This window comes from Athene noctua, chromosome Z (assembly GCF_965140245.1).
Source record: "Athene noctua chromosome Z, bAthNoc1.hap1.1, whole genome shotgun sequence".
Taxonomy (NCBI): Eukaryota; Metazoa; Chordata; class Aves; order Strigiformes; family Strigidae; genus Athene; species Athene noctua.
Window position 1 is genome coordinate 49,459,928 of NC_134077.1, and position 27,488 is coordinate 49,487,415.

The 27,488-nt window shown below is 37.8% G+C and overlaps 1 protein-coding gene across 2 annotated transcripts in view; it reads right to left on the reverse strand.

Annotated features, from left to right (window-relative positions):
* Positions 1–6,293: 6,293 nt before the first annotated feature.
* Positions 6,294–27,488, reverse strand: part of SYK (spleen associated tyrosine kinase) — a 31,459-nt gene continuing 10,264 nt past the window's right edge. The window contains exons 3-13 of one of the 2 annotated variants that reach the window (XM_074932310.1): positions 26,551–26,689; positions 25,037–25,118; positions 23,984–24,033; positions 19,311–19,379; positions 12,814–12,904; positions 11,976–12,153; positions 10,481–10,690; positions 9,842–10,031; positions 8,329–8,469; positions 7,976–8,088; positions 6,294–6,366 (exon numbers count right to left, since the gene is read on the reverse strand). In XM_074932310.1, coding sequence (XP_074788411.1) covers positions 6,294–6,366; positions 7,976–8,088; positions 8,329–8,469; positions 9,842–10,031; positions 10,481–10,690; positions 11,976–12,153; positions 12,814–12,904; positions 19,311–19,379; positions 23,984–24,033; positions 25,037–25,118; positions 26,551–26,689 — 1,336 coding nt within the window. The remainder of the gene's footprint in view (positions 6,367–7,975; positions 8,089–8,328; positions 8,470–9,841; positions 10,032–10,480; positions 10,691–11,975; positions 12,154–12,813; positions 12,905–19,310; positions 19,380–23,983; positions 24,034–25,036; positions 25,119–26,550; positions 26,690–27,488) is intronic. The other variant, XM_074932309.1, reaches the window with a different exon arrangement.

A 27,488-nucleotide genomic window follows, 5' to 3' on the forward strand; every position in this document is an offset into this window, starting at 1 on the left:
CTTATGGCAGCTACAGAGGGACAGATAAAAAGAAAGTCATGACTGACTGAAGACTTTAAAAATAGTACTTGATTACTGCATGCCCCTGGGCAATCAGTAGTATCAGTGGATATAAGATTGTAAAATAACTAGACATGCATGTATCAATGACAGTCAACAACACATTTGCAAAAGGAAAAAAAAAAATAAATAAAAAGAGCTTATGCTCTGGTGCATTGGGAGCCTGCAAATGTTGAGGCAGCTCCTCAGTGCAAGGTGTTTGTAGAGGGTCCTACTGCACCACTGCCATCTGATACCGAATATCTGTACCATTTTGTATTTGCCCTCTCAAAGAGGCCACATTATCTATCAAACCAGTCATACTAGGGGAAAGAAGTTAGGAGCCTTCCTCTTGGTGGTGGCTGAAGTTTATTGTGCATCACTACTCTGCTCTGTCCTTTGACAGTCCAAGGGAGTGTGAGGGAGAAGGCTTGCTCTTGGTGCCCCTGTTGTAATTTAAGCACATGTTTACATAGTAATCAGAAGAATAAGGCCCATGGAACCTGCTAGAACAGAAATGTAGCTGCACACATATATAGGGCACAGTTTGGCTGACTTACTGGCAACAGTGTAAAAGTTTCTGAGACAAAATCACATTGATAATCTAGGTGTTTATACCCACCTATGGCTAAGATGTGTCTTAAGTGTGGAAAAGTAAGGAAGAAATGGCTCCACATTACACATCTATTGGGAAAAGAAACATCAAGCCAAATAGTCAATTCACAATTGCTCCAAAGTAGAATGAAAATACCTTCAGGTCCTGCTCTTTGACAAGCTCAGTGAACTTGTTTCCCTGGTGCATCTCTTGACGTATCCCTGTCCCCACAGCTGTTCTCTTCCATGTAATTTCCTTGCTATCTTCTAGAAATATGACTCAAGACCAACATCAGCAATTCTCTGCCAACTGGTCATTCCTTCAAGGTATTGGAGGTGTGATGTGATACACCAGTTAGATAGAAATCATTTGATAACATTGAGGAAATCTGCACACAAGTTAGAACGATATCTGAAAATTCAGCTGCAGTGACTGTGTAGTAAGATCTGAGGCAGGAGGGCAGGGCATTATTGAACACAGGTAGGAAAGAATGACAAGAAACTACACGCACATGTGTGTGTGCATGTGCGTGTATGTCATGTTCTTAAAGCAAAGTCTTCAAACTGCAAGAAACAGCTATGAAAGCCCTCTGCTACCTGTTCTGCCACTAAGGCATGCAGTTACAGTCTTAGCACTCTTGCTGTGCTGAAACTGGCACAATTTCACTTTAACAAAGCAGGAAGAAGAAAGAACAGATGTTGATGTCAATGCAGACACTGTCTGGTGGCAATGTGGCAGGACAGACAGCTGAGCATCCATGCAAAGTAACATGCTGCACCATGGGCTAATGGCTCACATGGTTTGTGATTTTCTCTTCTTTGCAAAGCTGTTTCTATTTTTGTTGTTGTTGTATCAGGTTGTATGTCTAACATGGCAGAGGCATGGGGAGCCTGGCACTCAGCTTCCCAACCCAATGTTGCATACAGGGCGAACCAGATGAGCCGCTGTAGCTGCACCCGACATGGCAGTGGTTTGTTACAGTTAAGCAAGGGCTGGACCTAAGAGGCTATTATCCTGAGAGTTTAAGGCATCTGTGATGGTAGACCGATGCAGGAAGTTAATGAACTGTGCAGTTATACTGGACCGGTCATCCAGGTACTATTTACATTTGAAGTTATGAACTTTAACAGCATTAGTGTCTCCCCAGCTACCCCATTTCCTCTGCTTCTCTGGTTATTGAGAAATGTGCACGTCTCCACTGTCTCAGGGAAGCAGTGGTTATACTTGGTGCAGAGTTAATTATATGCCAAGTAACCCAGTGGGTACTCTCCTCAATTAACACATATATGACAGAAATGAAAAAAATACCCGCTTGGCGATAGATACACAGCACTAGTCTGGATTCAGAGAGCTCTTGGGTAGCTAGACTGTTGTTTTCTGTCGGGTTTGTGCTACACCAGTGACTGTTGTTTCACAGGAATCCATGGTGTAATACAAGCCTGAAGGAAGACATGTATGCCATAGGCTTGTCTCTTTTTTTCAGTATTATTGATCAATCTAATAGAAAATAATTAATTTCCCTACACACTCTGTCTTTCTGATACCTGCTACATGCTCCACCCTCATTTCTCTCCTTTTCCAGCTGCAGACCTTCACATGTTACCTGGCTGCCACAGTAAAGGTGTTTACATCTCAGCCCCCCAGCTGCTGTAGTTACAGCAGGAGGCATTTAGCTGTTGAGTCTTGCTCATAAGCCCTACAAGCACTCCCCATTACTGCAAGGTGCTCGTCAGGGAGAGATGGGGCCCAAATGCAGTTGTGCCACTGTCTTGCATCGCACCGTGTTGTGTAGCACTGGGACACACTGCTGGGGCATGGCGATTCTGACTCATGAAGGGGCTCTTTTCCATCTGAGTCTATGATTGCTTTAAGTCCAGTATTTTCTTCAAGATGCAGATGGTGTATATTTTTCCTCTTTTTCTTCTCTTTCTGCATGACTTACAGGTTTTCTGTCCTCACTAAACTTAGGGCTGGTAATTATAATTGCTGTCTTAATGTTCTCCTGTACTATTCAACCCAGATGCCATTCTCACTGCTTCTATGCACGTGTGGTACATACTCTGTATCTTTCTGCCTGCAAACCCTCACCGCTGGTATCACATAAAAGACAGTGTCTCAGAAGTGTTTGTTAACCATCCACCACTAACTGTTCACAAAACAAATCGTTGATTTGTCCTGAAATGGAACTTTGCTCCACAGCAAGCAGCAAACTGACAAACAAGTTCCTCCTTACTGCCCTGGTACAGCATTGGCTGGTGCAGAAGAGAGAGTGGCAGAGATGCTCGGGCAAGGGCTCTGGTCTCACAGCGTTCAAGTATTGCTGCCGCTTGGCAGGGCCGGGCTGTACCACTGCCTCAGCACAGCCCAGCTGCACAGGCCCCTTGCAGGTGCATCAGGCCTGCAGTCTGACTGTGACAATTTCAGGTGTGAACATTTTTCACTGTCTGATTAAAAGTCCTTTCTGCATAGCACGTGAAGCAGGTGGAGATTGCGCCAGGGTTTTCAAGAAGTTTGGCTGGCTCTTTATTGGAAAAGGTGCATGGCCTCCCATACTCTGAAAGAACTCCATGATTTAGTAGATGAGAGTCCTAATCAAAGCTGTAAATACCCTGTGTTTTCCTTCACTGAAACACCCATTTAACATGTTCGCACCTGCTCCTTCTCCGAGTTACTCACACCAGCCTCCCTTCTTCCATGCTGCAGTTTACTGCCCCTTAACTGCTGTGATAATTGTGGGCCTACGCTGCTGAATGGCATTTCTGATACAAGTCAATTTAAAAATAAAGATAAGTAAATCCAGACAGCCAAAAGAGAAAAGCCCCTTCACATGGTTGACGGTGCAGTCCCACAAGTGGGAAGGTGGAACAACTGCATTTGGGCCAGATTTGCTGCACAAGAAAACAACCACAGAAGTACAGTACAAGTCAATCACTAACTGATCCCCCCCAAAGGTAAGTACCTGCTTGAAAAGTTTGGCCTTTGTTGTTTATTACTCAGATTCACATTCAGTCCCATCCAGTCTTTGCTTTCCTGAGGACTTGATCTTGCAGAAAACACTAAGATCTCTCCGCTGTTATTTCAGAATACCTAGAACAGAATACCTGCACCTTTGGAGGAGGCTCCATGTGGTATAATGTGACTTAAATCCTCCATAGCTGATACCTGCAATGCAGAAATCCCTGGACAGCTGACACACTGCACCGACTCCTGATACCTCTAACCTTCCAGGTCCAGCACAGTATTGTTGAAAAGCAGTATCTTGGAAAGGCTTAGGTGTAATAACAACACACATATTTTGGGAGATTTTCCTGCTAGTTCTGAATAGCTCCAAAAGCAGCCCAGGCTTCAGTGGGCTTATCTCTCATGTCAGGTACCTGTCAGTGTCAATATGGGAATGTCAGTCTTCCACAACAACCACAGTAATTCAGTAAATACATATGCTCTGCACAGCATCAGCATTTTTAAGGAAAGCACTTAACTATTAAAGAATTCTTGTTAAAACAACATATTTTGTAAAACAGCCTCTTTAATTTCAATTTTAAAACCTAATCCATTTATGTCACAATAGTTTATATTCTCGCTGTAAACTTTTATTACATAATAGTGAAGTTAAAAATAATCAAGTAACACCAGAAAGTGACATTCACTCCAAAGAGAGGGGAAGAAACATTCCTACAGTTTTGTTCTATCAGATAACACTTTTTAAGAGAGAGAGAGAGAGAGAGAGAGGTGTATATCAGAGAAATTGAATCTGGTCACTCACTAGCTAGTAGAGATATGTGCAATTTGTTTATAACTAATATCCCCATGAACATACTAATTGCACATGTAGAGGTAACAATTTCTCTGCAACAGGATTAAACTGACAAAACACCTACATATAACTTTAGCTAACTTCTACGCAAGCTGTTCTTGTAGAAAAATGCTTCTTAAAAACAAAAAATAAATCAACTTCAATGTAAGTCATGTTTGGTCACATTTGAAACATGGTCTATTGCACTCAGTATCTTTCAGTAGCATGTGCTTTCTGAAGTGTCTCGCATTGGACACCCAAGATTAAACTACTAAAAATCACCAGGTACTTTTTGAAACACAGACCATAAATTAGTAAAAAGAAAAAATCCTACATTTGTTTATAGTAATCTCTTTTATGAAAATTATTTCACACTTTTTCACTGTAATTGCCCACAGCTTCTTTGCTAGAGAAAAAATATCACTGCATCTCTAAGAATACCCTGTTCACACAATTAAACATGTATGCCCTAATCAGCCATATGCAATAAATGTATCTATCTCTAAATCTTACTCTTTGTGTTCTTCTAAAATCTCTATATCTAGTAGATGCAATGTATGCAGACTCCTGAGATATTTGTAAATGCCAGTAAAGTGGCTGATTGTGAGAAATGAGTGATAGAAATTTTGATATCTATAATATTTAAAATTAGATTGGACAAACAAAGCGTTAAGAGTGAAAACAGAATCAGAAGTTGATGACATTATTTGTTATTACCATTGCTATACTTGCACATTAATGGAGGTGCATTACAAAAAGAGTGATAAGATAAATACGTTTTCCTGAGATGCTCACAGGGATTAATAACAGGACAAATACTAACACTCAGGAGTGGGCAAAAGTAAACTTGATGTCCATATGCCTGTTTTAAAATATTTGAGCTGGGGTGAAATTTAGCTTCAGAGGTGGTAAGGTGTGGTGAATTCTCATAAATGCTTTTCAAGAAAGGTTTGGAAAAGACAGAAATGATTCCTGCTCTACCTAAGAGATATAAGAAAAGGTATCTCTGGAGAAGGCTGAAACAGTAGAGATAAAGAAAGGTCTGTCACCTTTCGCTGTACAGCTGTCTTTTCAAGAATGCAGTGATGGAGTTTATGTTAAAAGCCAGAATCATTGTCTTAGGTGATGATACGTTTTGTTCCAAGATGAGAGCAAAATCGTCAATTCCAAAGTTTCACTGGGAAAAAAAAATAACTCCCTGAGGGACAGCTGGACTTTCACATGAGATGAAGAACGAGAGAAGCTGCCCATATTTAAAGGCGATGATGATGTTAGAAATTTACATCTCCTTATTCTCTGCCTACATTACTACTAAGAATACAATTTGGTTTTAATGGGGCTTGGGGGTAAAATCAAACATGCTGTCAGTCAAAGCGACTCATTTTCACAGTGAATTTTCCTCACAGTGAGAAATGTTTATGCTATCCTTCCCTGAAGAGGGGGAAGTCTGGAATAACTCAATGCATTTGAGGGCTAAGAATATTAATTACAAGAATCTAAATTCCAATACGTATTCAAATACGAGAGAGGAAGAGGGCTGAAAGACATTAAAAAGGTCTTACACGACTGCAAACTGTAATGTCAATAATGCTGTAAATAAAATGAAATGGAATGTAGCGAAAGTATAAGCATCTGCTCTGACGTCCTTGCTGCTCACTTTGGGGCCTCTCCACTTTCAATACTCTATTTTGGGGCTGGACACTGCACAGAAGGCAAGAAAAGGCAACCCTACAGACACAGGGTTTAGCTCTGAACTTTGCAGGGTGAAAGTGGCAGTACAAAAATCAAAGTCGTTTGGTTTCAGAAACTGAACTTCTTCTCAGAGGGTGCTGGCTGGAGGCAAGGAAATTGCTGTTCTTCGTGCTGTTAGTGGGAAATGTCGTAATAGTAATTACGTAATCTCAGCTCGACTGCAACAAATCCTGGTCGGTCATCAACACTGTGGAAAGACAACAAGCATCATTGCATAGGAAGGAGAAAGCTGTTAAGGTCTTGTAACCCTTGGGACTTCATCTCTGTGGTAACTCATTTAAAGCTGCTCACAATATTTTAAGGCTACCAAAATGATGCCACAAAATTAATATCAAGTGGCAAATGTCACTACAGACCATCCAGTCAGTGGATTTACTATCATGCCTGTGACTTTGTGGTTGGTCAAAGTACTGCAAGGAAGAAATGGTAAATCAGTTCCATTTCATTTTCTAATTCATTTACTTCAGTAATAATTTAGATAAAAGAGTAATTGCAGTGAAATATCTGCTTTATAATGGATACTACAGTCATACAGAGTGGCTTAGCACCACTGAGAGGAGCCTACACTATATGCATACACTATATGGCTGTACTATCTTTCTTTCCTTTGTATCTGCAACTCTTTGTTGATTTGGAAGAACACAACTAAACTGACAACAAGCCCTTAAAATAATACATTATATATTGAGATTGTTACACTGCCTGACTTGAGCTTTCTTTTTTAATTTTTTCTTTCTTGCTAATATTAATGATATTTGAGTATAAACAAATAAAAAGCCTCATGCTTTATGATACACTTATTAATCATAACAAAAATTTATCCCTTTCACTCTAGAACTGTTATAGCATTCTTTGAGTCAAACCAAAATGCAGAAATTATTTTATGGCTTCACATTCTTTCTAGACTACTAGGTGTAATAAAACTAACAAAGAAGCAAGGCACCTAAAAGTGAAGTACCACAGCTCCTTAAATAGCATCCAGAGATCTTTTTTGAACACACATATTGTCCAGATGGTGAGCTGGAAGAGTAAGTGACATTACAGTAGACTTTGACTGCTTTATGGAGACCTTCCTTTAGCTAAAAGTAACTTAAAAGAAATAGTTTAAAATTATAAAAGATAAAACATTTTAAGTACATATGTGCAATATACTAATTTTAAAAGAGTATCAGGCAGGCTTTCTTTTTTTTTTTAATTTCTCTGTATTTCATAATTCTAACTTCTGAGATGTTATCGATCAGAAAAAATGTTTCTGACATATTAGGTGTGATCTGAAATGATGTGTTGCCCCTCTTAGTTTGCCACTAATAGGAAATCAATTAGGATCCAATCTGAGTATATTCAGAAATGAGAGAAGAGAAAAATAGGTCAAAATAATTAATTACTGAGGAATGAAATAAATAATTTGGCAATATGACTTTGAAATTTCAGTAAAGTCTTGGAAATGAAAATTAAAGAAAATACAATCCAAAATGAAATAAAGTTATTTGTGCTTAATTTCAAACTTTTTTTTCAAAATACATCAGACTGACCTTTTTGTGGAATTATTTGGGTTTTAGGATACCCTATTTTTCCAGCAAAATCAGCTGTGCAGCTTCTTGTAGTACACTCAATAATTCAATTTTCACTTGAAAGTGCAACTGATTCCTTAGTTTGGGGGTTGTTTGCAAGATAAACACCAGCTGAAATAATGTGTTTTGAAATACCCTTTCTCCCTTCTCCTTTCTAGTTATTAACTAAATAGATTAAAATACACTTCTATTAAAAGAGAGATCATCACATCACATCACACTCACTTGTATGTCCAACACAATTTCATTAGATCATAGAGTTCTGTTGGACAGACTTCAGGACGTTCCATTCGTTCTCCTCTTTCGATCATCTGTGCAACTTCACCACCTTTCATTCCCTGGAACAGGGTGACCAGAACAGTCATCTAGGTTGCAAATGGTTACAGCACACATGCTAGTATAAAACATATAGAGGTCCTGAATTGTTTTTTGGGCTCTCTTTTGACTCATTTGTTGCAACAGATGGGGTGCTAAGGCCTGCTTTGGCCCCCAATAACCCTCTCAAGGTAAGAAAAGGCATTAGTCCAAATTTGCTCTGAATTTCAACAGAAAAAAAAATGGCAGATAGAACTACTCACCTTATATGGTTTTTGCCCATAAGAGAAAGCTTCCCACATTAAAACCCCAAAGCTCCAAACATCACTTTTGCTAGAAAATTTGTAGAAATTCATGCATTCTGGAGCATACCACTTGACTGGCCATTTTCCATGACTTTGTGCCTAAAATAAGTCATAACAGAAAGGAAAAAAAACAGGCTAGAGACAGTGGCAAGTAGTAGACAACATCAGAATTCATATAAGCCAAGTTAACTTAGATCTGCACACATTTGTACTAAGTACCATAACATTTCTCATGCAGTTGGCAATAAAGAGAATGGTTAGTAGCTTCTTCAAAAATGTTACAAAATTGCTCCTAATCTTCCACTTTCAAAATAATGCACTGAAATTAAATCTATGTTCAAACAAAGCTTCACTAAATGACCTGGAGTCATTATTTTAGTGTCATTTAATTTAAAGTTGCTCTTTAAAATTAAGATTTTTCATCTAGACTCTCCACAGAGGGTAAGAGATACACACCCAGCTACACTGAGTCTCATTACTACTTGAAGTTGATGCTCCATTTCAAAGCACAGTGACAGCCTTGTGGCAAACTGCAGTTTGATTAAATTATGCCATAACACTGTGCTATGACAATGCAAGTGTCAAGCTATCCCAGCACAGTGCTAGATCTAGTGAAAGAACCCCACTGCATTTTGTGCAGTTGTAAAGGGAATGGACCTTTGATACCAATTCTCAAACCTCTGACAAGCAGTTCTGGCTGTGGCAGTGATTTAAGATGTCACTGCCTTTTCTGGCAGCTGTTACTATTCCCATAGGAAGGTCATCAGAATGTGCTTGCTTCTCCTCTGCAGCATTTCATGGTCTGGCTTATTAGTTTTAAACAGCTGATAAAAGGGAATAGGCAGAAGGAAGAAATAATTTGAACTGAAAAGCAATATATCAGAAAAAAACCCATGCAGACACAATTAGAGCCTTTGTCTCCTGTGGATGTTTTTACCTTATTAAATGTGGCAATTATTTCAGTCCCTTTAGCTGTACAGAGATTCAATGAATTTAAAACCAAGCTAAACAAATTCTGCTTAGATCAAATGATTATTTACCAACGGTATTCTTTCAAAAGCTTCCCCAAATTCAGTTCTGTTAGTCACAGTGTGCCAGTCTAAATTTTCCCTGGACATGGTGAATACCATAAGTGCCCAAAAGTTCCTGGCTGTAGCAAAGACATTTTCCCCCTTTTATATAAGGAGGTATTTAATTTCCACCATAAATTTCCACCTTTTAATGACAAGTTTTCCAAAGGTAAATGAAAGAAGTAAGCAGATAAAAGAAGTGACTATCTTTTTCCTTCCTACCTATCTCTTAATGTTGATCACACATTTTGAAAATCAGTGACCTAGTATCAGGCTACAAAACAGTGGATGATAGATATTCATTCTTATTTTTCCACTTTTAAAAACAACTGCAGTTCAACTGAAAATAACCTTGCTAAGCCATGCTACTATACAGCTTTCACATCTTGTGCAAACCTTACCTTATAATAATTTTCATCAGCACTAAGAGCTTTAGAAAGTCCAAAGTCACTAATTTTGGCATAATGTTGGGTGACTAATAGCACGTTCCTTGCAGCCAGATCCCTATGAACAAAGTTATTCTCCTCCAGGTATTTCATCCCCATGGAAACCTGATGTACCAGCTCTGTTATATTCTTCTCCGTGACATGTCTGAAAATCATAATTGAATTTTTAAGAGGTCAGGAGTTCATTTTCATGACTTTTCATGGAGTTCAAATATAAATCTTTACTATGAACTTCCTCATATCATACTAGGAACCCGATCCACATTTAGCTAAGCTTTAATTAGAACAGGCAGCATAAGAACGTCCTGAGCAAGATGATGTGTGATCATATCAATAAATGAGCACCTGAAGAACATGTGAAAATTCTTTCATTTATTTAAAATGCACTATTTTACCAGAAGTATTTGACACTGAGGAGACATGTACAATATAATCGTGTCCTAGTGAAGAGTAACTACAATCATTAATTATTACATTAACAACACATCAATTTAAAATTTCCCTTAAAGAAAAAAAAAAGAAAAAAAAAAAAGAACCTGTATCTTTTTTTCCCCTTTGTATAAATCCTTTTAAAAGGAATCAAAGCTTACATACCTATTTTTTTGCAAAAATTTGTTCAGTGGCCCAAGTTCAGCCATTTCCATTACTAACATCCAGGCCTCAGCTTCACATATGCCTATCATGCGGACAATATATGGGTTATCCAGTTGCTGCATTACATTTGCTTCTCTCAGTAATTCATCCTTTATGGCTGGATCATTACTCTCATTCTTAAGAATTTTTACAGCCACTGGCTTGGCACCCCTACAAAAAGGAATCCAGTTCTGGGATTAGTTGCTGAAAAATCTGTGTGCAAATGCACACAATCTTATCTGATATTTCTGTGCACATAGTACAAAGTGTGACAAAAGACAGAATTGACATTCAGAGGGGAAAAACCACAACTGTAACAGGAGCAGCTCTCTATCAAATGTTCAGAAGACAGATAAGCAAAAGTGAGAGAATGGAAAGAACCTGAAAAAATCGTAAATAGTCATAAAAACATCTTAAGTCTGAAAATAAATGTACCGGGCAAACTTTTCTTGCCCATTTTGGAAAGAATGTCATAAAGATTCTCTGGCAAGAAAAGCTTTAAAGGCCTTTCTAAGCACTGAGATGTTTTGAGGGTGAGACTAGAACATGCAGCACTGCAAGGCCCCAAGGCAGTGCTCTGAAATCCTGAGAAATTAAGCCTACTCCTGCAACCTTCAGCTCACACAACCAAGAGAAAGAGTGACTGATGAGATCGACAATGCTCAAGTGTGAAACAAGATTAGCAAATATGCAAGTTGGGACCAGACCAGAGCCCTTTACATTTCCTCAGACTCTACTAGAAAAAGAAAAATCCTTTCTGGCTCCAAAAACCTTGGTTAAAAAATGCCTCCTGCTTCAGGTGGTGAAAGTGTATACATAATCAGCCCATGCACTTAAACAACACACTGATAACATTTTACTAAGAAAATGCATGAACAGTCAGGTGCTCCCACTTTTGCCAGTATAACAGGGTCTGTTCCTACTGGAATTACATAATAAAAGAGGTCATGACATGTTCTATCTTCTTGAAAATCAACATTCCAGCTTCATGAAACAGGTGTTTATCATAACTATTTTAGGTGAAAATTTCTTTGCTACAGGTAAGCTGTCCAAGGCACTCTACACTACTTCTCAGAGGTTGTGCAGATAGGAAATACTGAGTACCATGGCTGACCATACAAACTATGGGGGAAGTCAGCAGACTTCCCACTCTGCTGTCCCTGACAGGAGAGAAAATAGTCATAACGGGTGCTTCCCCACTTTACAGACAAAAATAATGGCTGGGAGGTGACTATGCTGCAGGCAAAGAGGTGTCTGCAAACAGAGGAAAAGAAAATGAGTGTATAGAAAATAAGTGTATGAGTGTATGTACAAAGAGAAACTGGTGAATTTTACCCCAAATTACTTAGGTACAATCTGTCACCCCAAATGACAGGCAAAGATTACTGCTGCTTTCAAAAATAAAGGCTAGAGCTTTTACATAATAGACTCCATGAAGACAGAAGGAAATGCTTACTTTTTCATCTTATAGAATCCTTTCTTTACAGTACCAAAGTTGCCAGAGCCAAGTTCTCCTTCCTCCAAGGTTAACAATTTCCTGTCAAGAGTGACATTTTTTGGTTTCATTTCATCTGGATCAGCATATGGACTTTCATAGACCTCAGTATCCATGGGTAAGGCCTCTCTCTGATCACCTGCAGTTCAATCAATGAAAAAATTAAACATTATGTGAGACATTTTTTCTGCCACAGCTACTATATTCACCCTTTTTATGTTCAGGATCATCAGTGTGTTTGACTTCCGAGGGCATTATAAAGAAACCACACACAGTCCAGCTACAGGCACTTTAGTACATGCCAAAACAGAGTGATCTCCACCTGGTGACATGCTCTAACTGTTGAGCATCTGCATAACATGAAACCAGCAGGTTCCTTGACCAAAGTAGGGTCAAAGGCTGGCCCTTCTCCTTAGTATTTCCCATTAGTTACCTCAGACAATTCTTAAGTCAGAATTCTGTCTTATATGTAGCTCATTCTTATGCACCCATCTTTAATTGCATTTTACAGAAATGCAACAGGGCACAATTCCTTTTATGAAGTGCAAGGATGCAGCTTTTAGAATCAATGAAGTAATAATCTTTCACTTCAATATGGCAAAGGGGATTTTTCCTGAGCAACTTTTACTACAGATGGTGACATCTGGCACTTTCAGCTACCAGTCTTGAGCTGTGACAGTAGCTATACCAATACACAACATGGTGTGAAATATATGCAAGAAAAAAGAAATATGGGTTGAGGAGAGATTTCTGACATAAAGAAGGAACTTGTATTAATAACATGAATTACTCTGCCTACCTTTTTCTGCTCCTGTAAGACCTCTCTTCCTTTGCAGCACATAAGGATTAAAAGGTGCTTCATCAGGTGGGTGGCCAATAGTTGGCTGAAGCTGTAGCACACAAACAGAAATTTATGTTTAGCAATGAATAGGTAAGTTAAAAGCAATTTTTTCCCCCCAAGGATTATGGCATAATGACAGCATGAGATGCATAGGTGAGAATCAGAAAATAAGAAAAGGATCCAACAAAATTTATTTCATTCTGGAGGTTACTGCTTGAGGAAATATGCAGGACAAATGAAACAAACACTGCTAAAGCACAAAAAGTTATTGCAAAATTTCAGAACATTTGACTTGAGAGAATTAACTGGAACGGGTAATGCACAAATCTTATTCTGCAGATATTAAATTTACCTGTTCTCTTCAAATCTTCCTTGTAACATAAGTAGTCATAAAGATTTCTCTTTAATCTGTCTTTCCGCCCTCTCCAAGTTATCCATACCTAGGCCATAGAGAAATTCCTAGCACAAATGAAAGCAAAAAATACTTCCTTGTTTCTCCTGTGGATGTTACAGAGTGACTCCACTTGGAAGAAACTGGGGTAAAAAATAATTATTTTAATAGGCTTGTGTAACATCATGGACGAACATCATGGACCAGACACTACTAGGCCAGTCTGTCTGCTCTGAGCAGGGAGAAAATGACCTAATTCTTACTGTACTTGTACATCTGGTTCAAACACAATCCCTTTGTCAAAGGCACACAAAAGGCTATGGAGCACAAAAACCACGCCAGCAGAAACATGGTGTGTTCTGGAGCTCCTTGGCTGAAGGATGAGTCTGGCACCAATAGAGTACAGATGAGAGAAACTTACAATCTACTCTCTTGGCAGGAACAGGGAATTACAGAATTTGTCTCTCCAGTTTAGTCCCTTTTCTTTCTCATTGTAGAAACTTTACTCATGAGTGATCTCACCCTCCTAAGAGAGTATTTTAAAACCAGAAATTCAAACATCGACATGAGATTGCTCAGCTCAAATAGGAAACAAAGGTATATTGGACTTGCAAAACGCTGGATAGGGCTGTTTTGCAAGTATTTGAATATGTAATTCTTCTTTTTAATAACTGAAGCTTTCAGTGGCATAAGTCCCTGATGAAACAGTTGTGGTTTTCAAGTAAAGAGAAACAGAGCTCGAGAAATGTCCAGGAGTGAATTATTGGGTGCAACAGAAATTTTATCACTTGGAAACTGCATTTTGTAGGGAAAATGCCCAATGCAGGGGGTATGAACCTTAATGAAGTGATTTGCCCTGTTGGATGAAGCAGAAAAGGTTTCACTACATAGATTTTACAGCAAACCCTAGAAGGCCAACACCCTGCAAGAATCCGGCTGAGTGGGATGAGCATGGTGGCATCGGGATGGTATGGGTAATGTTTCTGACCTGAATAACTCCATCTTGTGGAAGAGTGTTGAAAGGCCATTTGCTGTCAGGGCAAGCCACGAGAGCCCTGAGATGGTTCTGAGACAGGTCAGAGACCAAACTGAACTGCCAATCTCAAGAAAAAAAAGGCAAATGAATGATATGAAAGAAGATCCTCAGCTCTTGTTTTGTTTGTCTAGCCTCGTATACCCTGCCAGATCTGAAAGTTAAGAACTGCATTTCCAAGACCTGTATTTCCAAGACCTATTTCACACACAGGTCATTCACTAACCCAAAAAACCCCACTAAGATTGGAACTCAGTCCTAAACGTCTCAAAGTGATAGGCTAGCAGTTTCACTGTGAACACTTAGGACAGTCTTTCCTTACACTATGTCAGGGAAATCCTTAGGTTCATCCAAAATATTAACCATCTTTTGCAAAGCAAAACCAAATCGGTTGAAATTATACTTACTGAGAGCACAGTGATTTTAGTTTGTGCATTTCATATACCCTGTATTGCTTCAGAACACATCAAGAATACTTACGGGTTTTTATCTTACTGTTAGTTAATATGACCCATTCAGTATTACTACTAAGAAGTGATTATAGTTCCACTGGATAGCTGATAGCTTCCTGGATGTATTCTTGCTTCCTACCTTAACTATATTTATACTTTAAAAGGGAGATCACTTTACATTTCAAAAGGTAATTGGAATCAATTAACTGAGTAGATACAAAGCAGTATGGACTGATATTAATATCTGTTCCTAGACAGGTAACAAATACAAAGGAAGCACGTGTGAATTGCCACGTTGCATGAATTTTATGGAAGCCTCTGGTTAATCCTTCTTGGCCAAGGGGTCCCAAAGTAGAGAGGGAAAAAAAGGATAAAAATATGGTGACTGCCTAAGAAAGGGACTGAGATGCTGAGTCTAAGTTTCCAAAATACTGTAAGGAAAGTTCTGAAATACTTAGGAATGATAGAATCACAGTTTAAAAGGATACCTTTTGCATATTTTACCTTTAAAATAATGTTTCTGAAAAAAAGCAGTGTGTTCATAAAATGACATCTAGAAGTGACTGCATTGTTCTGGGATTCCTTTGTTTTTTAAAAGTTTTGATAGGACTATCAATTGTCTTCTGTTCACTGTGGGGAGTACCTCAACTGTGCATCAAAAACTGTGAGAGGAATATCGAACCCAAGTCTTGAAATATCCCACAGCACACACGTCATTTAAAACACTGAAACCTTTTCTGTAGTCACAATTAGGTAAAGACACACTGGTGTAGCCGTAGCTCCAAGTGAACCAATGAAGCACGGCAACTTCATTTTCTTTCTTTCTACAGTCAGATGCTGGATAGAGTTTGTGTAGTTGCTGTTATATGATGAGGAATATAAATTCAGACCACAGAAAGGTACAACTTCATCAGATCTTCCTCATTTTAAGATGAGTAAAAAGACCATGCCGCTTTTCCTCATTGTAACCAAAGCTTATAAGAAGTGAGACAAAAACACTTTGGGAAAGGCCTTTGAAAACGATAAGCTCAAGATTTCAAATGGACTTGGAACTTACAGTTTGAAGAAGTGATGCTTTTTTTATGGCAATATAACCCTGCAGGCTGAATCCTACCAATTCCACTGCAATACCTTGTATAGGTCTGATAATAAGCTTCATCTGATTGCTGCTCAACAGCAGGGCGGAAATACCTAAGTAGTACTCAGTCAGTACTGGATAAGCCCACAAATTTCAAAAAACTTGGAGGGCATAAGGTCTCATGTGATTAGCATTAGCTGCAGACTAGAGAGGTAGTTAAATATCCACAATCCTAGGTCTCAGTGTACGAAGTGGCATACTTTGAACTGGCCAAACAGAATTCATGTACAGCAAATTCATGCATCTCAAAAATCCGTTCACTAGTGCAGAACAGCTGGTAAAAGTATAGCTCTGGCCATGACAAAGCTGACTCCTCAAATGGGATATATAGAGACATTTCTGCTCTTTGCAATTCAAGAACAAAATAAAAGAATCAAAAAAGATTGTATGCTCTTGTTCACAAAGTGCATTTAAAAAAATGAGTGCATCACTCCTGTGCTTGTGAATAAATCTCTGCAGCTGTGAATTGGAAATGACAGAGTGACACAAATTCTAACAGAATGCATTCTCTTTCTCAGAGAGCTGCTCATCTTACCTGTGTTGTCTTATATGTATGTGTGGAATGATAGTCCTCACTGTTGCAGTTGATTAAACAGCTTAACAATGGCTTCTTCATTAGTATTTCTGGTTGAACTGCCATTTGATGTTTCACAGTCACCTTTGCAGCTCATATTAGTAATTTGGGAATATTATGCAGCACTCAGAAAACCTCAAACATTTTTCTTCAGTTCTGCCAGTTATGTATTCGGGGAATGTAGTTCCCTGCATGACTTTGAAAAAGATTTTCTAGAACAAAGGTTGGAATTTTTTTCTTGAAGTCAAGCAAGATGGACCAGAAATGGTGCAGGACATACGTATCATTGCCTGTACATTGTCTGTGTAATGGTACAATAACATTTCCTTTTAATTTGACAGTTTTTTAAACCCAAAGTCCTTTCTGCCCTACACTTTAAAACCAGCAAGTTTAATTCTGCATATATTTTCTGACAAAGGGAGTTTTGTCTTAATACAACCAAGGTAGAGGGTAAGAGATTACTCCATGTATTCTTACAAGAAGCAGAGAAAGGGCAAAATGACCATGGATTTACTCATCCAGTAAAAAGGAATACAAAAAAAGGAATGCAAGAGTCCATTAGCGGAGTCTGTTAAAAATGGCGCATTAACTATGCGACACCTTGTGGTACGTCCACTTGCAAACCATGGGGCAGGCTGTCGGAAGCTGTTGTGAGCCTGTCCTGTTTTCACATGGACATACTATTTTTTTCTGCTAAGGTTTAATTTTCATTGGCTAAACTCCACGGGTACCCATAGTTAAGCTAATCTAAATGTGTCAATCCTCTCCTTATTAGGGACTGGCTGTACTAGTGTGGCACTTTTCTAGTAATATAGCCACATCTACAATGAGAGGAAAGCAGAAGGCAGAGGTTGCATTGACACAAAGATATCTAAGTAAAAGGAATACCACTTCTGTGCATGGATAAGGCCATAGTAGGATAAGCCTTAAGCAGGTTTGATACCATCTAATTGATGTAATGAGAACAAGACCCACTTACTGTTGGCTTTAAAATATGATTGAAAAGGCTCTAACTACTCTGATTTTTATAGTAAAGATTATAATTTTACAGTAAAGAAAATACTTATGAAGGCAATCAGTACAGAAAGTGCCATTTCTTTTCAGGTTAATAATACCGATTTGCAAAACCCCAAATGTATATGTAGGACTATAAAGTCGTCTTATTTTACTTAATCAAACTGAATAGCGAAACACTTTCTGACAAAGACCCTATCAGCCAAATCCTCAATGAGCTTTGGCTAAGACATCTTATCGCCACTAGGTGGCAAAAGCTCATTTAAATTATCATCTAAATTGCCAATCTTACATTAGTGAGTAAATCAGCTTGAAAAATTTGGAACTGAGTGCTAAAATTATATAAAAATAACCAGTTTATGACACTTAACAAACCCATAATTTCCAATACTGAATAAATATAAGACCATAAATTTTCCTTTTTACTGTCTGAAAGTTTTTGACATAAGAGAGGTAACTGTTTAATTAACCAAGTCTAAAGTAAATTCTGCCTGCTGGAGTTAATGGATGGTAAATCTTGGAAATGTTCAGAGCAGAACTTTTTTTTAGAGTCTAAAATTTGGCAGTATGATGAAATTTGTGGGTTTGAGTATTCAGGGTTAAGTACATGTAAATGGTGATCAAATCAGATTTCTGAAATTATTTTCTTAAATAATTGGTCTTTCTCTGCCAGTATGCTTCACTCTGTACTCTGTGTATGTTCCCAGAAGGCAGGAAATAGGTATTTCACTGCAGAAAGCAATCAGAGAGCAGCACAGGTTTTATCAGGTGAAGAGACAGTAGAGACCAGTCATGTCTAAAGAATTCAGACTCCACTTTTCTGAACAAAACCAAAGCAGCTGTTTTATCTAATGTGTGATAATATGGCAGGTTTTTTCAGATGGCCTTAGAACATGTCTTGTATATGTATTTGTACTAGATAACAGCACATTAAAAATGACATGTGGGTCCTATAAACGTATAGACATGACAACAGCTATTGGTACTTCAGTATAAAAGTGAACTAAAGTTATAGAAAAATAATAATTGTTATTTACTAGGATTATCAAAGACAGGATATGTCAAACATAGTTTTTCACTCTGAACATCAGTGTACCCTAGGGCTTTTTATGCCTGCTCATTTTTGTTGAAGAACAACTGGAAATAAATAAACAAAAAGAGAGACTCATGGGTGGAACAGGAACACATATGTTATTCTCAGCATGCAAACAAAGCTCATAACTACATACTTGTACAGTGTAATTTTCTGGCCATGCAGCAGCAATTTCATTAGTACAGGGCTGCATCCTCCTTGACTCCCTGACACCTTATCACCTTTCCCATTCTGCTTGGTCCTGTGACATCTTACACTCACCCAAATTAATGTCAACGCATAACAAGATTTGTGCACACAGGTTCTGTAAGAATGTATTTTGTGGTTGTTATTAAAAAATTGTTCCCTAAATGTGCTCAGTAATAGCACTGTGTAAGCAAGTCAATTTTCTGATCAGGAATGATAGTTCAGAGTGGAAATATCATGTTGTTCTGCTGTAAATGACTGTTTTTTGAAAAATTATTTTATTACTTACATTTTATTTGAAGACATGATGAGATCTGCACTAATGCTCTGGGATGTAAGGAATTTCTCAGTTTTTAGAACTTCTTTAAAACCATTGCTTTAGTCATAAAATCAAGGCCATAATTATGCAGATGATTACAAAAGAAGCAGAAAGCTTAAAAAATCTTCGCAATCTGTTAGTAGCCAAGACACACATTTAGTAACAGCAAGCTGAAAGCGGGGGGAAAAATGTGAAATTAGTCAAGTGTAAGTCCTTTTAGCTCAGTCAAAAACCTAAAAAGACTGTATGAGGCACCTTTTTGCTGCCAGCCTTTGGAAAGGTGTACGATTTGAGTCTTGAGATAATTCCACCTCCTGCCCAAATCTAGAAACCACAATGTCAGAGAGGAACAGTAAATGTGTCAGGAAAATAGCTAAAGGTATTTTACAATGTAGACATAGCATAGAAGAACAAAACACTCCCAACCTTTCTCTTGTGTGTGCCTACAAGTACACACGTGATGCATCAAACAAATGTAGTAGAGGAAATCTTAGTACTAAATTTTCTTTCAAACTGTATTACTGTCAAACCATCTTGACCTGTAGATACACCTTAAGGCAGTTTTTAAATTATAGCACATTGACCTTTCCCCAGATCTTTTACACAGTATGTTTCTCCTGCCTCTGCTACTCAACTTTAGCCACTCCCCAACATATTTAGCAATGTAAATCGGTTGATAATTTTAGTGTCTTGAACTGTGACTAATGTATCTAGCAAGATCTGAAACACACTGTGTTCTTACAACAAACAATGTGGTTATTGAAGCAAAAAGCACACAAACTGGTATTAATTCCAAACAAAAATGAACAGGCTTTAGATTTTACATGTGCACTTATGTTCTGTATAAAGATACTTTTAAAAGAAATGCAAATATGTTTTACAATAATACATTAATGAAACATGACTAATTAGCACTTCTAGGAGTCCCTGAGAATTCATACCTGCCTAATTAAAACTGCAATGCAGTACTTACTGACCAAGCATTTAGGTTTATGCTGAAGTTGGAATAATAATCTGAGTCACATTCTCAGCCACTTTAAGCACCCTTTGAACTCACTTATAATTAGATGTTCTGAACTTTTAAATAACCCATTTGGACTTTTTTTTTTTTTTATTTTCCCCCTGAAAAGATAGCTTTTCAAATAGATAGGATTGGTATTTTTCCTAGCTTTGTTAAAAAAATGTTTGCTTTCACATAAAAAAAAGTTATCTTTTGTTTCAAAACACCAAGAATACCCACACAATCCCTATTTCTGCTAGAAGAACAGAAACTTTTTGATGCTTGACATTCTTCACAGCTGTGATACACAGAAATTCAGTTACTGTGTACTGAAAAAACTTATAGAACCTGCTGTTTTGTTTTACTTCACAAAATTCTTTTTCCATACTGGGAATAAATGGAACCTGAAGCAGTTCTTAGCTATAGTTTTGCAACAGATAAATTCTCTAAGAGGTTAAGTGCTCTTCTGCACAAGGTGAGCATGGTTCATTATATGTTCCCAACGAGAGAAGCTCTCAGCACTTGACCAAACAGCTACCTGTACTGCTTTGATGGTAATATTGCTTAATTCAAATGTCTGTATTAGACATAAAAATGCATGCCAAGAGGAACACTTAATCAAGGACAGAAACAGTACTAGTCTAAAGTTAGGCTGTTTAGGTCTATTATTAATAGCTGGTAAACTGTGGCTAAACAAATAAAATACCAAAAAAGGTTAAGTGGAGAATTTAGGAAGTGGCCAGAAGTTGTCAGATTCACTGTAACATCAACAACTGACTTTAGGTCATATCAAAAGCTCCCCTGCAAGTTTAAATACATATTGGGATGATGTGCAGGGAGAAAAAAGTAATTTACTATGTCAAAGGGGATTAAAATCATCTTAAATCTAGTTACGGAGCCTCTGGGAAAAGGCAAAAAAAGTTCTAGTCCATACTTGTGCTGAGAGAAGTAAGAAGGAGTAAGCCTCCATATTCTGCATGGAGAAATTATCTCTAATACAGACTTGCAGCAGAAAGTCCTTCCTTTTGGAGAGGAAGCTTAGTATCACTAAAAAGGAGATGTCCATATTACAGAAAAGGGGACAATAAACAGTAACATGTTGTTACTCTGCTCCTGGTGCACTAGCAAATACTATACAAATCCCTTCCCTGCTGTTGTAAATTTTACTCCAAGTCCTTAGACACCAACAGTTTGCAGTTAAATTAATTGGACACTCTGCCTTGCATATCATCCAGCAGATCATTCTACAGTGGTCATACATTCACTTAGCTTCAAAGCAACTTCAAATTTGGGCATGCTCTCCTCTAAAGCTTTGGAATATCACCCGTGTGTTTCAGGTATTAACATACAGAAAAATAAAAAAACGCTGAAAAATTGGTCTGGATGGGAACACCAGTATTAGACTGTCCCTCAGAACTGCCTATTCCTCTCCTTTCTTCAGCTGTTTATCATGTTCTGTCCCTCTACTCTCTCTCTTCTGCTTCTTTATTCTAACCACCAGTCATGATCATTCCTGTTGCCTTGCTGTGGATTATCTCCTGTTGGGCAACATTCTTTGGTGCATGCCAAAAACTGATTGAAGTACTCCACCTGAGACCCTGTAAGGGTTGAACAAGCTGGAAACAGTCTTGATGCTTCCCTTTTTACTACCAGCATGATGACTGCTGGTCCTTGTTCCTGTTCTGATCCACTACAGGCATCACATCCTCTGAGAAATTGTTGCTGTATCCCATCCTGTGGGGAGCTGACTATTAGAACTGCAATATCTTGCATTAGTTTCTACTGAACTTCATCTATTTTTTCCTGGACATTTCTCCAATTCATCACAGTAATTTTGAGTCCCAATTAAAACATTTACAACCCCAACTGACATATTCTGGCAATCCATTTTGTAAAATAAAAAATACTTCAGAAATGTCAGAAACACAAACTTAAATCTAAATAATGTGAAGATAGATTGCACATCCTCTACATAAGACTTTGTGACTGTATTTGTTCTTTCCAGGATGCATTTTTTGGTTTTGCAATCTGAATTCATTGTATTTCAGGCTCTGTGTATAAAAAAATTCTACATGAGTGGTCTTCAGTGAGTTTTGCACAAAGATATTAATGTATGAGAACCTGGCAATATTAACTAAAGTCTTTGAGCTCCAGAAATATTTTAAATTTTCCACTCTCTATTTTTATGTTTATACTACAGGAAAGTGACTCAGCAGGCTTGTTCTGTAAAACTCCCAAATAAAACACAAAATTCAGATTTCAGTTTTAAGAAGTTCAGAATGTCAAATTTAAACCATATTTTAGGAGAACACTTGCAAAATATGCACTCAACACATATCACTCTCATATCTTTGGTGCTTTTCCTTCCATCACAATGAGTCTTAAATGTAACTATTATTGATCAATCCTGAAACCATTAATGGTTGTATATCAAATGTACAAGTGAATAAGTGCATTTAAGTGAGCTACTTGCGAGAGAAGTACATGTTCAAGAGTGAACTTAATCTCACCTAACTATGGCTACCTAAAAGCTACCTAAAAGCAAGTCTTGACTAATCACCTAGGCCCCTTCAGAGTGGTAAGACGTAGACACATATTGGTGGAAAGTCATTCTACTACTTTTCAGGCTGATGTAGATGTGTATGTGTTCTTCAAAAAGCCTCAAAAGCAAGCCTTTGAGATTTGCTGAATGACTGGCTCTTTCATTTGAGTTTATTCATGTTAGGCAAGGTTAATCATACCCTGTTAGCACGACCATGTCTTTCACCTGTAAAGGTCATGAACAACTGGGGCAGTATTACTGCAATGCACTGATGTAAAGAGAAGAGGTTAGCCCATTTACCTTCATGACATCAGTCAACTTGGTCAGATACAGATTTTTTTTTTACTACTTCTGTGAAAAGTTAAATACCTAAAGTAAGATTTATTGAATTTACTTTTATTTACACTTAAACTGCAAAATTTTCTATGGATAATCTAAAACCTACATCGCATTCCCACATTAAATGTGCTTGCCCCATCACTGTAACTAATGTGGTCTCATGTGCTTAAACTTCACAGTCATTCTAGTAAATGGCATAGATCGAAACCTCAGGACAACATTAAAAAAAAAAAAAAAACGGCACCAATTTTGGTTGCATAATTTCCAGTGATTTAAAAGGGCACCTGATTTTCAGAAAGTGGTGGTATGAAAATAGTTGTTCACAGACCCAGAAGGACTCAACGGTACTGAAATAAATGTAATTGCCTCTTTGAACCAAAATATTTTTTCTATAATGTGGGACTGCATCAAGATATTGACCTAAATGATTAGGCTCTCCAGGGAGTGGTGAAACAACTAAGTTAAACTCCCTATTTCAGATGAGATCAACGACAACTGAATGAGATGGTGTTATGTATCGCACCTCAGGTAGCTCCTTTAATCAATGGATTCTAAGAACTACATTTGCTCACTCTTCATGGAGTTAAAAGAACATCCCCTAATTTCACTGCACAAGGAATCAAACCCTTGTGCAAAGTCAGATGTTAACTGCACACATCAAGTATGAAAATAAATTGAACCTCCATTTCTGCTTTAGTCATCAGATTCTCAAAATGGACTGTGTAAACAAAGCAGTATCTCTCCTAGTGTTGATACAGTCACTATAGAACATGACAATCAATGAGGCATTTTGCATATGAAAAATACTGATTTTCACATACATTGTATGTATAAAAGAAGTTCACAAAATCAGATGATGATTAGCTCATTCAAAACACTGATGAAAGCAATAACCAAGCTAAAATGTTAAGCTTATTCAACCTTAGAAAAACAAATTCACTGAAGCAAAAATACCCAAGCATTAGGATTTCTAGAGCAGTTTTTGACTTCTGAAATGTATGTGCCTTCTCAAATGAATGCTAGCGCTATGTCACCCCCTACTCTTACCTTAGAAGGGGTTCCAGGAAGAGGAGGATGAGTGTCAAAAACAACATTATCTGCAAAAGAATCAAATGTAGAAGGATACTGAACAAGGTGAGAAACGTACTGTAAGAACACAAAATTTTACATAGGGGACCAACTTTCTAGCTTTTTAATCACTTTACAGTGTTTTTCCTGGCCCATCTTCTTTGCTTTTGTCTCTAATGTGACTCGGGTACTTGCTGCCACAGAGATAAAAGTATATGCAGTGCCTAACTGTACTGCTCAAAAGTACTGGAAAAGTACAGGCATATCCTTTCATCATGGCACTGGTATCCAGTCAGAATGATGGAAGATGATCTTAGAGAGAGAACGTCACTTCTGGAACACCACAAGTTAGACAAGGATCAGTCAGAAGCATCTTTTTTCCCCTGGCAGTCAGGACAAGAGAGAGGACAAGTCTCATCAGTATTTAACATGACATTAAAGAAGAAACAGTCCGAAGAGCATATACTGGACCTCAGGACACTCCCACACACCTGCCTTTCACTCCCTTCCCCCAGGTTATCAAAGAATGACCCCTACTTCTATTCCTAGCATTAGCACAGTGCAGCCAATCCCTTGTTCTGTCCTGCTCTCCCCAGCATGGGAAGTAATTCCTCATCTACCAGCAACTCTCACTGCACCCAACGCAAATGCCTATAGCAGTGCTGCTGATGTGCTGGCCTCAGCCTGGAGTAAGGGAGTGCTGGGACAATCCACCTCATTAATGTGTGTGGGCCAAGTAACACACACTGCCACTTAGAGCAGCAAAGCATGTTTCAGATCTGACATTAATTTAGAGCCAGCAATAACTGGAGTTGGTAGCTTCACTTAAGCTACGGGATCTGCCTCCATCCTGCATGGTCTGGCAGATCTTAACTCTTTGAAAAGCTGGAAATTTACCATTTGATATTTTTTAATCTAACATTAATCTACCATAATCTGTACTCACCTACACAGCAAGTGGAAAAAATGCACACATCTTTATCATCATTAGCATGGCTATGTATACATATCAAAATAGTAGAAATAACTCACCATTTTCTGAGCCAAGATGTGGGCAGGGAATGGTAAGAACCCTTAATAATCCATCTGGTTTGTATGAATAATGCTCAACTAACTACCAGAACAAGAGGGGGAAAAAAAATTAAAAGGAGAGAAAAATATAGGAAAAGGTAAGGGAGATATAATTAAATATATTGTCTCTTTAAAATTCTATGCATATATAGAATAATTGGTATATATTACAGAAAATGAACTGGGCATACAACAGATCTTTACCGCACATGTTCTTACCTCATATTTACTTCGCTTTAGCAGGGTGCATGTTTCTGAAGTAACTTTGTCAATGAATCTGGAACCTGATCCAAGAACTGGATTTTTAAGACTCAGGATTCCACGCCTTGTTCTGCTACTAACCAGCTTTGTACCTCTGAGCAAATAACTTCTTTTTATACCTCTGAGTTCCCACCCTCTTTTTTTTAAAAAAAAAAATATTTTTTTTTTTTTTTTTCAAGATTGGTATAACTACAGTGAAGGAATTGTCCTAATACAGAATGCTTTCTTTGGACCTCAAAGTCGCAATGGGATGTAAGCAGTTAATAAATGTATAGCACCAATAGGTGGTGTTCCTGGATAGTCCCCTCCATGCCATATTATTACAGGTTCATTACTGCTATATCGGCTTTGTTACATTTGGGTACAAAGAAGAGGGTCTGTGAGTGAAAGAGTTGCAGACATATTAAAAAAAATTGTAAGACAGCATAGCTGCTTTCAAATTCCCAGTGACTCCAGGAAAGTGGAGAATGCAGCACCTTTACAGGAAAGGTTAAGAATTAATGTATGCAAGTAAAGACCCATATTTTAGATTTGTGACTCAATTTACTTGTTTTAATAGAATTTTAAGCAAGAGGACATAAGAGATTTCTGCAGGTGTTTCAACTCCCTTAGCATTTTCAATTTACATAGTAATTTCCTCAGTATTCAGTTTTATTATAGACTATGGCATAGTCAACTATGCACTCCTTAATTGCTTAATCTTCACTCAGGTTTTGGTGGTAACCCTTAGCAAACTATGCTTTTTCAGCCTTGAAGGTAGAAAATTTTGAAGCTAAAGAATGCAGTATGTGTATGGCATTCTAAACCATCCCCCTTGTGCTCCCTAGCATTCTGTTTATTGCTGTCATAAAGGACATTAGCAAAAGAGTATACCTATTGATAGCATAGCTATTATTGAATATGGTCACTTGCAAATGCATCCTAGAGAATGTTCAGCTAACTGAATAATAATTACAGCAATTATGAACTCAGCTAAGCTGAAATACCACATTTAAAAATTATTAAGCTCTCTACACTTTAAGAGCTTTCTACATTAACATATATTTTCTTCATGTATAGAAAGCACACAAAGTTGGAAACATGTGACAAACAACCTGCCAAAACACATAGCTGTTTAGCTAGACTGTTGTTGCACAGCAGAGAAAAACAAGCTGCCTTAGTCAGTTACATGGAAACATGATGACAGATATTCAAGTGATTCAAATTGAACAGACCTGCCAGAGAGTGTCAAATCTTTTTCCATCTGGTATGGAGAGCTTTCCTGTCTTATCTCTGTCAATACGGTAATGCAGTACTTTTCCATCATTGAGCAGACACAGGGCATAGGAACCATTGCTGTCCCTTTCTCGGATACTGTAGGAATAAGAGGGATTTTCAGGATTACACTTTAGTAGAAATGAGCATCTTCATTGAAGTTCTTTTTAAAATCACTCTTTAAGCTTTAGAATTAAAAAAAAAAAAAAGAAAGCAAAATCAGTACTGCATCTTCTGAAGCAATTTTGTTAGGCCTTTCATTTATTTCTTAGTGTCATTTGTTTTCAGATAGAATTTCCTAAAGTTTCTAGTTTCTTTTTTTTTTCCTCCCGCTAAGGGCAAAAGATGACAACAGAAAATCCACGATGTGGAGCTCTTTGCTAGGCAGCTACAGAACACTGTCTAGTGCACAAAGTGCTCTCTTTGTGCACTGCAGGCCTGCAAAGCCCATAGAAGTCTTGACACCAGGATCTAGCATACACCAGCAGTTGCACTTCAATCTCCTCTACAGCTTATGTAAAATTAAAAACTACATATAAGTGCCTTCATTAAAGCAAGATTTCTCTCTTGTATCTTTTATTTTGAAATAAAGAGATGACAGTGCAGATGATAAAATACTAGAAGAATATAATGTGAAATACAAATAAAGGCAAAATCATTGTGTACTGAAACAGATTGTTGATTTGCTGGGAATTTAAAGTAAATCATACATTTATGTATGATATTAATTCTTATAACTTCTGTAAAGACATTAATGCTTTGTTGCAGATTTCACATAAAATTCACATGAAATTTCACATGATATTGCGGTATGTATCTGGTCTAAACTTCACCAGGGAGAGATCACAGAATGTAATATACAAACACTGCCTAAAATTCAGAGGTAGCCATGATGATC